This window comes from Syngnathus acus, chromosome 1 (genome assembly GCF_901709675.1).
Source record: "Syngnathus acus chromosome 1, fSynAcu1.2, whole genome shotgun sequence".
Taxonomy (NCBI): Eukaryota; Metazoa; Chordata; class Actinopteri; order Syngnathiformes; family Syngnathidae; genus Syngnathus; species Syngnathus acus.
Window position 1 is genome coordinate 15,146,748 of NC_051087.1, and position 12,689 is coordinate 15,159,436.

General features: G+C 44.2%; 1 protein-coding gene across 5 annotated transcripts in view; it reads right to left on the reverse strand.

The window, feature by feature from the left end:
* Nucleotides 1-12,689, reverse strand: part of mtus1b (microtubule associated tumor suppressor 1b) — a 72,112-nt gene that overhangs the window by 21,108 nt on the left and 38,315 nt on the right. For 4 of the 5 annotated variants that reach the window (XM_037254238.1, XM_037254247.1, XM_037254229.1 and 1 more), the window contains 2 exons: nt 4,368-4,480; nt 3,958-4,260 (listed from right to left, as the gene is read on the reverse strand). In XM_037254238.1, coding sequence (XP_037110133.1) covers nt 3,958-4,260; nt 4,368-4,480 — 416 coding nt within the window. Of the gene's footprint in view, nt 1-3,957; nt 4,261-4,367; nt 4,481-11,354; nt 11,983-12,689 lie in introns of those variants that run through there. The other variant, XM_037254264.1, reaches the window with a different exon arrangement.

Below are 12,689 nucleotides of genomic sequence, written 5' to 3' on the forward strand. Positions count from 1 at the left end.
GGCGGCCACTTGCGACGGTCGGGCGGACATTGAGGAGTATACTGACTCTGTTTCCTCCTACATCGGGAAGTGCATTGATGATGTGACACACTCAATATCCGTCGTCACTCGGGCTAACCGGAAGCCGTGGCTGACAGGGGCTGTCTTCAGGCTGCTGCGGGCCAGGGACAAAGCCTTCCGGGCGGGGGATGAGGCTGGCTTGAGGACTGCGAGGGCCGACCTGTCCCGGGGCATCAAAGAAGCGAAGAGGGCGTTCTCGGGCAAAATTACCGCCCACTTCAAGGACAGCAGGGACGCACGGCGCCTTTGGCAGGGCATTCAGACCATCACGGACTACAAGCCCGCGCCGCAGAGCTGTGATGGCGACGTCCGTCTGCTCAATGACCTCAACCGCTTCTTTGCTCGCTTCGACGCTCAGAACAGCACTTGCCCGCTGAAGGCCACTCCCCCTTCCCACGAGCTGCCCCTGTGCCTCTCCGCCGACAGCGTGAGGAGGACGCTTGCCGCTATCGACATCCGTAAGGCGGCGGGCCCGGACAACATCCCGGGTCGAGCGCTGAAGGACTGCGCTGGTGAGCTGACGGGTGTCTTCACGGACATCTTTAACACTTCCCTGCAGCAGGCCATCGTCCCGTCGTGTTTCAAAGCTGCCACCATCGTACCTGTGCCGAAGGAGCCTGCTCCGTCCTGCTTCAATGACTACCGCCCCGTGGCACTTACGCCCATCATCATGAAGTGCTTTGAGCGGCTTGTCTTGGAGCACATCCGGTCAGTTCTCCCCCCCACCATTGACCCCTTCCAGTTTGCGTACCGGGCCAAACGGTCCTCTGAGGATGCCATCTGCTCTGCCCTCCACTCGGCCCTCACCCACCTGGAGGGGAAGGACTCGTATGTGAGGTTGCTGTTTGTGGACTTCAGTTCTGCCTTCAACACCATTGTGCCGCAGCGTCTCATCGGCAAACTTGACAAGCCTGGCCTCAGTACCTGCCTCTGCAACTGGCTACTGGACTTCCTCTGTCAGAGGCCACAGGTGGTACGTGTTGGCGACAAGATCTCCGCCAGCATCACGCTGAGCACAGGGGCCCCCCAAGGCTGCGTGCTCAGTCCGCTGCTCTTCACCCTCCTGACGCATGACTGCGCTGCCACCTGCAGCGGCAACCGCAAAGTGAAGTTTGCTGACGACACGACTCTGGTGGGTCTCATCACCAAGGGAGACGAGACTCAATACAGGCTGGAGGTTGACCTTCTGACCGAGTGGTGCAGGGACAACAACCTCCTGCTGAACGTCGACAAGACCAAAGAGATTGTTGTTGACTTCCGGAAGGGTCACGCCCAACACCTGCCGCTGACCATCGACGGTGCTGTGGTGGAGAGAGTGAGCAGCGCCAGGTTCCTGGGGGTGCACATCAGTGAGGATCTCTCCTGGTCCACCAATACCGCGTCGCTGGCGAAGAAGGCCCAGCGCCGCCTGTACTTACTTCGGAAACTCAGGCGAGCGGGGGCTCCTCCGGCCGTCATGACTACTTTTTACCGCGGCACCATTTAGAGCGTCCTCTCCAGCTGTATTGCTGTCTGGGGTGGCAGCTGCACTGACCACGACTTGAAGGCCCTGCAGCGCATAGTGAAAACGGCTAGTAAGACTATTGGTGCTTCTCTCCCCTCCTTGAAGGACATTTACACCTCCCATCTCACCCGCAAGGCGACCAAGATTGTGAGTGATGTGAGTCACCCCGCTCACTCTTTGTTTGAACTTCTGCTCTCTGGGAGGCGGTACAGGAGCCTGCGCTCCCGCCCCACCAGACTTTCCAACAGCTTCGTACTCCAGGCTGTTAGGATCCTGAACTCGCTCCCCCTTTCAGCGTAGCGTCCTGTTCTTGCTGTATGCGCACTGGCTCGGTTTTGCCCCTCTTATTTAATGGGTTATTGGTCTGTTATTTATTCATCGCTCATTTTATTTTATTTATTATTTATTATTTATGGTTTGTGCCTTCTTGTTTTTGTTTTGTGTCGCCTACTTGTATGTCTCGTCACCGTGGGATGGAGGAAACGGAATTTCGGTTTCTTTGTGTGTCTTGACATATGAAGGGATTGACAATAAAGCTGACTTTGACTTTGACTTTGACTACATCCTGGTCCTGTCCTAAAATAGCACCCACTCCTTTTCAAGGAACCAAACAAACATTTTCAGTTTAATTAATCTGATGACAAATAAAGCTGAGCAAATGGAAGTGAAAAATGAAATGAAAACTGGATCAAAAGTCTGGAAACTCACAAAAGAGAAACACAATGATAAGATACATTAAAAGATCTGTCTCGTCATGCTATAGGTAACGCAAGCTTCCTGTGCGGAGGCAGGGCTAAGAGGGTATGCCGTGGTGAAAGTGCTATTGTGTTATTGGCAGCTGGGTACGGAGTCCAAAGATCCTCTCTGTGTTAATTCCTCAGTGCCACTACAGGATCCACCCATACAAATAACACGATCTACATCAGCAGGTTATTTGATGATTTAATTATATGATGCAGGTGCTTCATTCATACACAACACAGAAGAAACAATGGGCTATAAGAAACATTTGGAACCATACTGAGTAGAAACTAACAGAGTGTTATTATTGAAACCGCTGCCGTTAGCCTGTCTGTCACGCTGTCGCAAGTGGCAAAAAATGAAAGTTGTTTGCCCCAGGAGAACATCCCGATAATAAATTATATGCCACCACAATAACCGACTTGGGTTAGATTCTACCCTTGGCTACAATGCAGAGTGGAGCCCTGGTTAAAGTAGGTCATTTTAAATTCAAAACCTATCGGTGTTGTTGCGGGTATTGTGACAGCTTAGTGCGCGTCGGCTGTGTCTGTGTGACGAGTGTATGCAGAGAGAAATGTTCTGGAGGAAGATGGCAGGCTCATGAGTGTGCTGTTGTGAACTAGGAGCGGATAAGAACAAAGAGTGAATACTGAGTGGAAACACGAGAAAAAATGAGTGGCAAATAAATTACGATTGCAATGTGACCCCTGTCTCCCTGTGGTGTGTGTGTTGTTGGGCTGCTGGGCTTCCCGTGTTGACGACCTGCAATGACTTTGACCCCCGTCAGCAACTCCAACCTTGGAGAAATGTCTCCCCTGCTTCCACCGACTGCGGTGGAAATAAGGAATGGATAATATACAAGTGGATGTGATGATTTGTAAAGTTCTTTGGCAGCCACCGTATGCTGTAGATCAGGGGTCTCAAACTCCAGTCCTCGGGGGCCGCATTCCTACATGTTTTCCAAGTTTCCCTCGTTAAACACACCTGATTCAAATGATCAGTTCATCCTCACGTTCTGCAGGAGCCTGATAATTGAATCAGGTGTGTTTAACGAGGGAAACTTGGAAAACATGTAGGAATGCGGCCCCCGAGGACTGGAATTTGAGACCCCTGCTGTAGATACTCTGATATATACACTCCACCATTTTAATCAAAATTGGTTTCTCATCTCTTGGACTATGATTTTAAAATGACAAGGGCGGACAGCCGGACAGACGATTGCATGAATAAGGATGGATAGACAAGGACAGAAGGGTGCGCAGGTTGCGGACCAAAATGATGGCATGTATTTATTTAATTATTTATAATCAATTACAATTTTATATTTCTGTATTTATTTGTTTTTCCCCCTCACCTTCGAAAAAACTGGACCATTAAAAAAACGTGACCCCTGAGAATTCTTATACAGGATGGTCTTTTCTACTTTTTGTGAAGTAATAATAAAGAACTAATAATGAACCATGAGAAACAAAATGTACCTCGTAATAGTTGTACTATGTTCATCTTGTTTTCAATTGTCAATTATTTTTAATTATGTCAATTTTAACATTTCTTCTGATGAAGGCGGAAGTGATAGCCGAAACATGTCAGGTAATGAAACCTAAATAATTTGTTTGTGATAAAAGAACCAGTAAAATAATAACTAAATGTACCTCCTTGAAGAGATGCTGAATCACCGTAGCAAACGCCTCCACTTTTTTATTTGCTTGGATGACAAGTTTCCAAAGATGGCTGGCCTGTTTTTTTTTCTCCGTAATCTCTTTGCTCTGGTTCGGTTTAGCTGCGACCACAGCAGGCTTGCTTGCACTTTGCAAACGCATTCCATTTTTAGGGCTGGAACGAGAACTTGTTCTTGCTTTGAACGCTGGTGCACTGGGTCCCGTTGTTCCCAACCCAGCGTTTATGGAAACATAAACTGGTGTCACTGGCACACTGGTGTTCACCACATCTTGACCCTTGCAAAAAATATCACATTTTCAGACTTCAAGAATCAATAGGGGGGGAAAAAAAGAAAGGAACCGACACTATCACATTGATAGATAATGATCAGTAGACTGCATACCTGTGCTCGTGACAGATTCTGCTGCTTGTTTCCTGGTGCAAGCGCTGGAAGTGGTGAGCTGCTGCGATTGTTTGTGGATCTTGCATGGACGTCCCTGGGCTTGTTTTTGTCAACTGCAAAAGAACAACATCCTCTTGTTTTGTGATTGACAGGCATGATATTCAACATGGCTTGAACCCCCTTACACGCACACACACACGCACGCACACACGTACACACGCACGCATACACACGCACGCACACACACGCAGACACACACACACACACACACACACACAGTCAGACCATTACAAAATTTGTGTCGACAAAAGACAAAAGAGGAAATTAGATCCAAACAACACACACAAAATTGTCTCATGCATCCACTGTCATCAGAGAATACGCCCTTCTGACTGCCTAGGCTTAGATAGATGCATCATGAGATCGTGTGGTATTGATGGCAAGAATGTGTGTGTGTGTGTGTGTGTGTGTGTGTGTGTGTGTGTGTGTGTGTGTGTGTGTGTGTGTGTGTGTGTGTGTGTGTGTGTTTGTGGTATGTGTGCTTGTGCGAGATGGAGTCGGTGCGCATTAAGGGGTGCATTACAGACAAAAGCAATTAGAAAGCAACTTTAATGTCTCTGCCTAGGCTCACTTTGTCTCCCAGTAGTCCATCTCTGTACTCTGCATTCTCTTCATTTGATTCCCTCTCTAGCTGGCAATTCTTTATTGGCTCTTCTGGCTTCACTAGGTAAATAGTTGATTCCTGACTGGAAATAAAACTCACTTTAAACGAATTAATCCGAAGAGCACCATATGTGCCACTGTAAGCAGCATAGCACATTGCTGCTCATTGGGAGCACATAAATACCCGCTCCCTAGAATGCATGCTAACTCTAATTTACAGTTTTTATTGATTCCTTTGACCTGTTTGAAGAAACTGGGAACCTCTCCGTCTTCATCATCACCATCTCAGCAGAGCAGGAGAAAGCTCATGCAAATGTGTTAACACATTCTCATTGGATTGACACAGTTTTCCCACCGTTTGGCAAAACAATTAACACAGATGTCATTCAGGAAGTCCAAACTCTATTGTTTTAGCTGTGGTTACGGAACAGAAACCAGATGCTCCAAGCTCTTAGAAACTGTCTGATCACTATGCAATCACTAAAAGCACATGTCTAACACTTCTTCACAAAATGTTTAAATTCTTTGCAAGTATGGATCAAGGAGGTCAAAGGCAGATGAGAGGTAGAGTGAGAGTAAGAGGGATCAGAGGAAGAGGAGTCCGTGTGTGAGGTGGAGGTATAGCTGGAAGGGTTCAGAAGAAGAAAGAGAAGAGTATCACTTGTGGATTTCTCTTATACTCCTATAGTACCGTAATTTTCGGACTATAAGTCGCGGTTTTTTTCATAGTTTGGGTGGGGGGGCGACTTATACTCAGGAGCGACTTATATGTGTTTTTTTTTTTCAAAAAATTTCAAAAAAAAAAATTCAAAAAAAAAAAAATGAAACCGCGATAAACGAACCGCAATGTAGCAAGGGATTACTGTAATTTGAATTTCAAGTGACGACAGCAGCGCGAAACCATCTGCGTCACTCCAATTCATTAAATCCATCAATCGTCCTTTGTCAACAATGCGTGCGCGCCGCTGACGGCTTTTGCACTTAAAAATATTCCACAGGCCCATATAACGATATATAAATTATATATCAAATAACTATTATATAAGCAATAATGTTATCAAACCATCTGTGCACTCTAAATCATTAAATCCATCGATCAAATTCCTAGTCCTTTGTCAACATCGCCGCGCGTGCGCCCTGACGCCAGCCTCGTCGTTATTCCACAGATTTACTATATAACTATATTGTAGCGTTAACAAAGTTCAAGGAAAGACGTGGGTTTGGTAAACGGCTCTTTATTTAACAAAACAAACTTACAGGCGTGTGGCGGCGTGGACGTCCAGCCACGAAAGGGGACGAGAGCTCCATACGATAGGACCGGGCGTGCGTAGAAGCCATGACCGAGATCCACGCACCGTCCTCGGACAGCCACCCGGCTGAGCGCCGGCCCTCGACTTCCATCCACGGAGCTGAAAGGCAGCTCGGTAGAGTAGGACCGGGCGTGCGTAAAAGCATTGTCCGAGCACCATCCACCGTCCCTGGACAGCCACCCGGCCGAGCGCCGGCGCCCGACTTCAATCCACGAAAGTGAAAGAAAGCTGGACGAGTGACGCGCGACGTCGCGCTGCTGACGTCAGCAGCGCGACGCGACGTCGCGGTCGCGTGTCAGCAGCGCGACGGTTGTTTACATAAAGGACAAAGATCGACTCGTCCAGCTTTCTTTCACTTTCGTGGATTGAAGTCGGGCGCCGGCGCTCGGCCGGGTGGCTGTCCAGGGACGGTGGATGGTGCTCGGACAATGCTTTTACGCTCGCCCGGTCCTACTCTACCGAGCTGCCTTTCAGCTCCGTGGATGGAAGTCGAGGGCCGGCGCTCAGCCGGGTGGCTGTCCGAGGACGGTGCGTGGATCTCGGTCATGGCTTCTACGCACGCCCGGTCCTATCGTATGGAGCTCTCGTCCCCTTTCGTGGCTGGACGTCCACGCCGCCACACGCCTGTAAGTTTGTTTTGTTAAATAAAGAGCCGTTTACCAAACCCACGTCTTTCCTTGAACTTTGTTAACGCTACAATATAGTTATATAGTAAATCTGTGGAATAACGACGAGGCTGGCGTCAGGGCGCACGCGCGGCGATGTTGACAAAGGACGAGGAATTTGATCGATGGATTTAATGATTTAGAGTGCACAGATGGTTTGATAACATTATTGCTTATATAATAGTTATTTGATATATAATTTATATATCGTTATATGGGCCTGTGGAATATTTTTAAGTGCAAGAGCCGTCAGCGGCGCGCACGCATTGTTGACAAAGGACGATTGATGGATTTAATGAATTGGAGTGACGCAGATGGTTTTATTAACGTGTTATTTATGTAATAGTTTTTTGAATAACTCTGAATTTTACGTCAGGGCCGTTCTCAGCTCTTAGTTTGTGTTTATGTCACGTTAGCATAGCTATCGTTTAGCCTGTTGTTGCTCGTTCATGACTGTTCTTGGTGTTGGATTTTGTCGAATAAATTGCCCCCCAAAATGCGACTTATACTCCGGAGCGACTTATATATGTTTTTTTTCACTTTTTTGGGCATTTTATGGCTGGTGCGACTTATACTCCGGTGCGACTTATAGTCCGAAAATTACGGTATATAGGCTCACTATAGATTTTTATTTTTTTTCCTAATTTTTCACACAGTAATGGATTTTATTTTTATTTCCATGTATTCTCTGTGTGAATATTTCATTCGTCAGCCACAGTCTGAAAAAAAAATGTAATCAATGAAATTTGCATCAAACCATATCTCATTCTGGATGAATGTTTTGCAAGAGGGCAAATTTGACTACAAAACGCACTGGCATGTAAGCTACGTACAGTCATGCAATGACAAGCAATGGTGCACTGATTCACAATAGTGCTGTATTTTGTTGCCCATTGTGTAATGATTGAGTGCTCATACACTTGTGTCAAAGTTGAGTTGCTTGGAGGAAAAATTTGCTTTTGTTCCATATTTTAAATGTTTTGGGACAGGTATTGCCTTTTGCAAACAAAATGTGTCATTTTGACCACTGTGGCATGTGTTTAGCTCTTTGCGTTAACTGTTTTGAAAATGTCAATTTTGAGTTGACGGCTGCTTCAAAACAATCAATAAAAACTGTAACAGTTTAACAGGTTTTCTCCTACTGGAAGGAGGAACACTAGCATGTTTAACTCCATCTAAACAGTAGAACTGAGACATTATGGGCACAAGAGAAGAATAATGTAGATTGTGGTATGAAGCCTGCATGATGCTGCCCTTTGAGTCATTGGCAGATTAAACAACTTAAGCTTAAAAAAAACAACTCAAATTTTCATTTGACCTATATCAAGATAAAAATCTACTCAGAAACTGTTCATCATAGCTTCGAAGAAGACAACTGGAAGGGGATGTATATTATTCTATTGATGTGTACAGTATGTAGGAGATGTAATGTGGTAGGAGATGTGTGTCAAAGTCACAATGTGCACAAATACAATTCCACAATTGTGGATTCTGCATTAAAACCATGAATAGTTGGATTCAAATTTCAACAGATTTTGCTTAACATTCAAAATGGGACCCAACAGTACATCTGCCTTATTTATTCCTAATTCCCTAATTGATGGATGGATGATTGTGCGTAATGGTTCCATTTTATGCGGCTCTTTTGTACTGCCACCTGCTGGATGAAACAAAAAAGTGGGTCAGTCTTGGTCTGACGACTCGGTCTAACTTAACCATAAAAATCCCCATAATACATTCCTGAAATTAAACTTGGTCTTTTCCCATATTATTCAACTTTGCTCAGATACTGTAACTAAGTGTTGCAGTGTGACTGTTACTGCCATGTAACATAGGAGATGAACAACAACATTTGAAAATACTGTACTGTTTAGAAAATTAAATGAATCGAGGTGTTATTTTCTTATGAAGTATGATGTTGGGATGAGTATAAAGGAATAAAAAGGAGTGGAAAAGCACAAGATTTGGGAATCTCTAAAGGAGTTAGTAGCATTGACGACCGTTCACCGCTAAAACGTGTGTTAGAGCATAAAATACACATCAGACTAGATATGGAATGGATATGTGGACAAAATAGTTTGTACCTCTGTGTTAATGTTGAGGAAGAAAAACTACAATGGTCATTGAAAAAGGTTGAAACAGACAAAAAGCAATAATAAATCAATGTCAGAACATTTCTTTTGAACTGTTGTTCAACAAAATCATTTGTCATCAAACTAAAACTAATGAATTTATGGACAAAAATGACAATGCCAAAGAAATTTTTTTGACCATAGCCAGTGTGTGTGTGTGTGTGTGTGTGTGTGTGTGTGTGTGTGTGTGTGTGTGTGTGTGTGTGTGTGTGTGTGTGTGTGTGTGTGTGTGTGTGTGTGTGTGTGTGTGCGTGTGGGTGTGTGCGTGTGTGCGTGCGTGTGTATTCCACCCACCCATGCTTATATATGAAGGTACGGTAATAGCATGTACATACACACAGTTTATACACAATACGTAGTAGTATATTATTTATACGATATATGATGCGGACTCAAATCAAGACAATTCAGATTAATGAGCACAACTGGCTTTTAGTTTCAATGCTTGATGACAAACTCATTTTTAATTTGGCCACAAATAAAGATCTTCCAAAAACATGTTACTAAATTTCTCCCAGACCATAAAGAAAATATAATGACTTAATCATTAATAACTAAGAAAATGCTTCACCACAAGTTGTTTTGAAATGTACATTTTGAACTGGATTTTAGATCAAAAGTGATAAACATCAATGGCCTTGATCTTCACATAGAACATCTCCGACCAGTGGGAAAAATATTAGTACAGCTTTCTGTTGAGATTGGAAAATATTCCAGCCAGTTTAGCAGATACATCCTCTAATGCCTTCATCTGCGACGGCATTAGAGAAAATTCGACATCAGATTAAAGCTTGCACGACTGGACAGGCCTCAACTAAATCCCAGTGCAGTGTGTGCGTGAGTGTGTGTGTGTGTGTGCGTGTGTGTGTGTGCGTGTGTGTGCGTGTGTGCATGCGGGAACGTGCACTGACTAAAGCCTCTAACCTACATTTTATGATGACAACAAGCAGCAGTGGAGAAGTGGGTCTGTGGAGCTCAGACATAGTAGCCAAACACGTGCAGCTAGGCTCAGATGGCTCAAGAGGAATGACTTTGATCACCACAGTAAAATGATGATGATGTAGCAGTGTAGTCAAAGACTAAGGACTGAACACTATGTTATTTTTTGTTTACATTTCCAATGTGATACACATTTCGACAGACTGCTCAAGTGACACATTTGTCTGAAGCAACATCACAAAACATTACTACGAAGATGTGGTCAAATATGTGTTAGATATATTCCAAACCCTGAACTTCTGCAAATTGACTTTGAAAAGACAAAGGCAATAGTGTATAAGTCTACAAGAGGGGGCACAGCCATGTTACACGCAAACACTCGATGATGAGAAACGCTTTTTAGTGGATAAGATAGTAAAAGACAGATCTAGACCCATTCCTAGTTAGTAGTGCGTGTGTGCGTGAGTCACGTGGCTGCTTTCCCTCTAGGCGTGGGTAGCACAGCTAAAAGGAGAGAAGAGTAATAGCAATTCATCACACCACTGCTGAAGCACTCGTGCAGAAAGCTTAGAAAAATGTGCAGACTGGTGCAGAAACACTAAAGGAACAACAACTGATGGCCCTATTTTATCTAAACAGCCACATCAGAGGTATAAAATGGTATACAGAGGAATAAAAAGCCCCACAGCTAAAGTGAGATTGGCGCAACAATGGCTGCCAATGTGAAAGCTGCACAGTAGGAGATGGGAGGCAAGTAGCTGTTTTGAAGGCAGATTTGAAATTAAGATGAGGGAAAAACAACAATCAGATACAATCAATCAAATAAAGAGGTGAAAAAATATTGTATAAGACATGCAGATGCAGTCTGAGCTATGTACTGTGTGTACAAGATATGTTGTGTATGGCATACACCTAGCACCGGCTCGTGCTATGACTCCTTTTTGACAATGGTATCATTTTTTTAAGAAAAGGGAGAGATTCTCCATGTTGTGTTGGAATTAATATGAGTTTCATGACTAACTAATGCCTCCATCAACCTATCTCCCATGTACGGCTGGTAGATAAGGACGAACTAAAGGGATGCTTGACATTGGTTGGAAACAGATGGTAAAGAGGTGTCATGGGAAAAGGATGGAAGAGATAGATGGCTAAAAATGACAGGAATGTATGGTGGGGGGGATTACAACTTTCTCAAATAGTTTGTACTTAAGTCACAACAACAACATGGTGGCCGATGGGATGATTGAGGGGACACAGAGCACAGTGTCATCTCCAGACCTGCGTGAAAGACCACTGTGTTCTTCCTGTATCCTGACAGCAGCTGAAGATTTCGGAAAAGTCCTTTGGCTGTCAGCTTCACATGGAAGTCGGACAGTGATAGTCTTGGAGACCATAACATCTTCTTTGCTTTTACTCCAGCAGTAAAAATCCACCTCGGTTAAATCAACGTGGCTAGAAGATGGAATATTTGTTTTGCTACTACTCAAATGTCTCAGCAAAAGGCGCCTCTCACCTGTTTGATTTCTTTAGCAGTTGCCCTTGTTAGCTTCTTGTAATCTCCCCCGATTAATATGTACAAACACAATGTCAATAACAAATGTCACATTTCCCTTGCGAATGACCTGAATTAAATTGTTGCCGAAGAGCATCGGATCTCAGATTGTGTCCAACAAAAATACAGGATTAAGAGAATGACGAGAAAATAAAAAGGGGAAATCCATTCAGATGCCCTGCACTGAATCCATATAGAAGCCACATTAGGAAGAAAAAACAGCAACAGCTAAAAACAGCAGTCGGAGTAACTGAGTAGCTGATTGAAGAAGAGAAAATGGTGCCAAATGAGCTGTTGATTCCACAACTGTCAAGGTGGTCGTGAAACATCCGCCGACAAAAGATGGAGAGGGAGAGAGAGCAAACGAGGAAGGGGCAAGGCAGTATTGATGTGCTGAGAGGGAGGGAGAAATGGGAGGAAATCCTCAACGCTGCAACTGATTTGTAGTCTGTCGCCGCTTCTACACACCGAACACAAACTCTACTTAATCACAAAAAATGTATCGTAAACGATCTGACAGAGGGTTACCTTCAGCTACAGTCAATAAAAGCTATTTTGGTGCAGCTCGTAAGGTATGAATAGCCGATATGCTTTGGTGACACAGACAGAGGGGAATGCGGCATTGAAAGGAGGGGGAGGGGACTGGGTGGGATTTGTATAATCTTCCCTGCTGTCTCCCTCACTCACCCTCATTCTCTGAGACCTTTTGCTTGCTTTTTGCTTACACTACACATCTGCTATAAACATTTACTTTTAATAGTAGATAATAGAAGTAAGTACATGGATCATTTATTCTAATCACATGGCTAGGAGTCAAATACAGTTTCAGTACGTAGTCACACAGTCAGAAAAACATTTATCCACCACAACATTGATGACTTACATCATAATTAGTAATTAAATGGAATTATGTGGTTGTGAGAGATTCATGTTACTGATGGATACAGCATCAAAAATCCAAAATACATTTTCCGTGTTTAAGTTGCAAAACAAGTTAAAACACATGGACAGTGTGATAACTGAAGTACCACTAAAGGTGCAACACACAACTGATTAGTAAT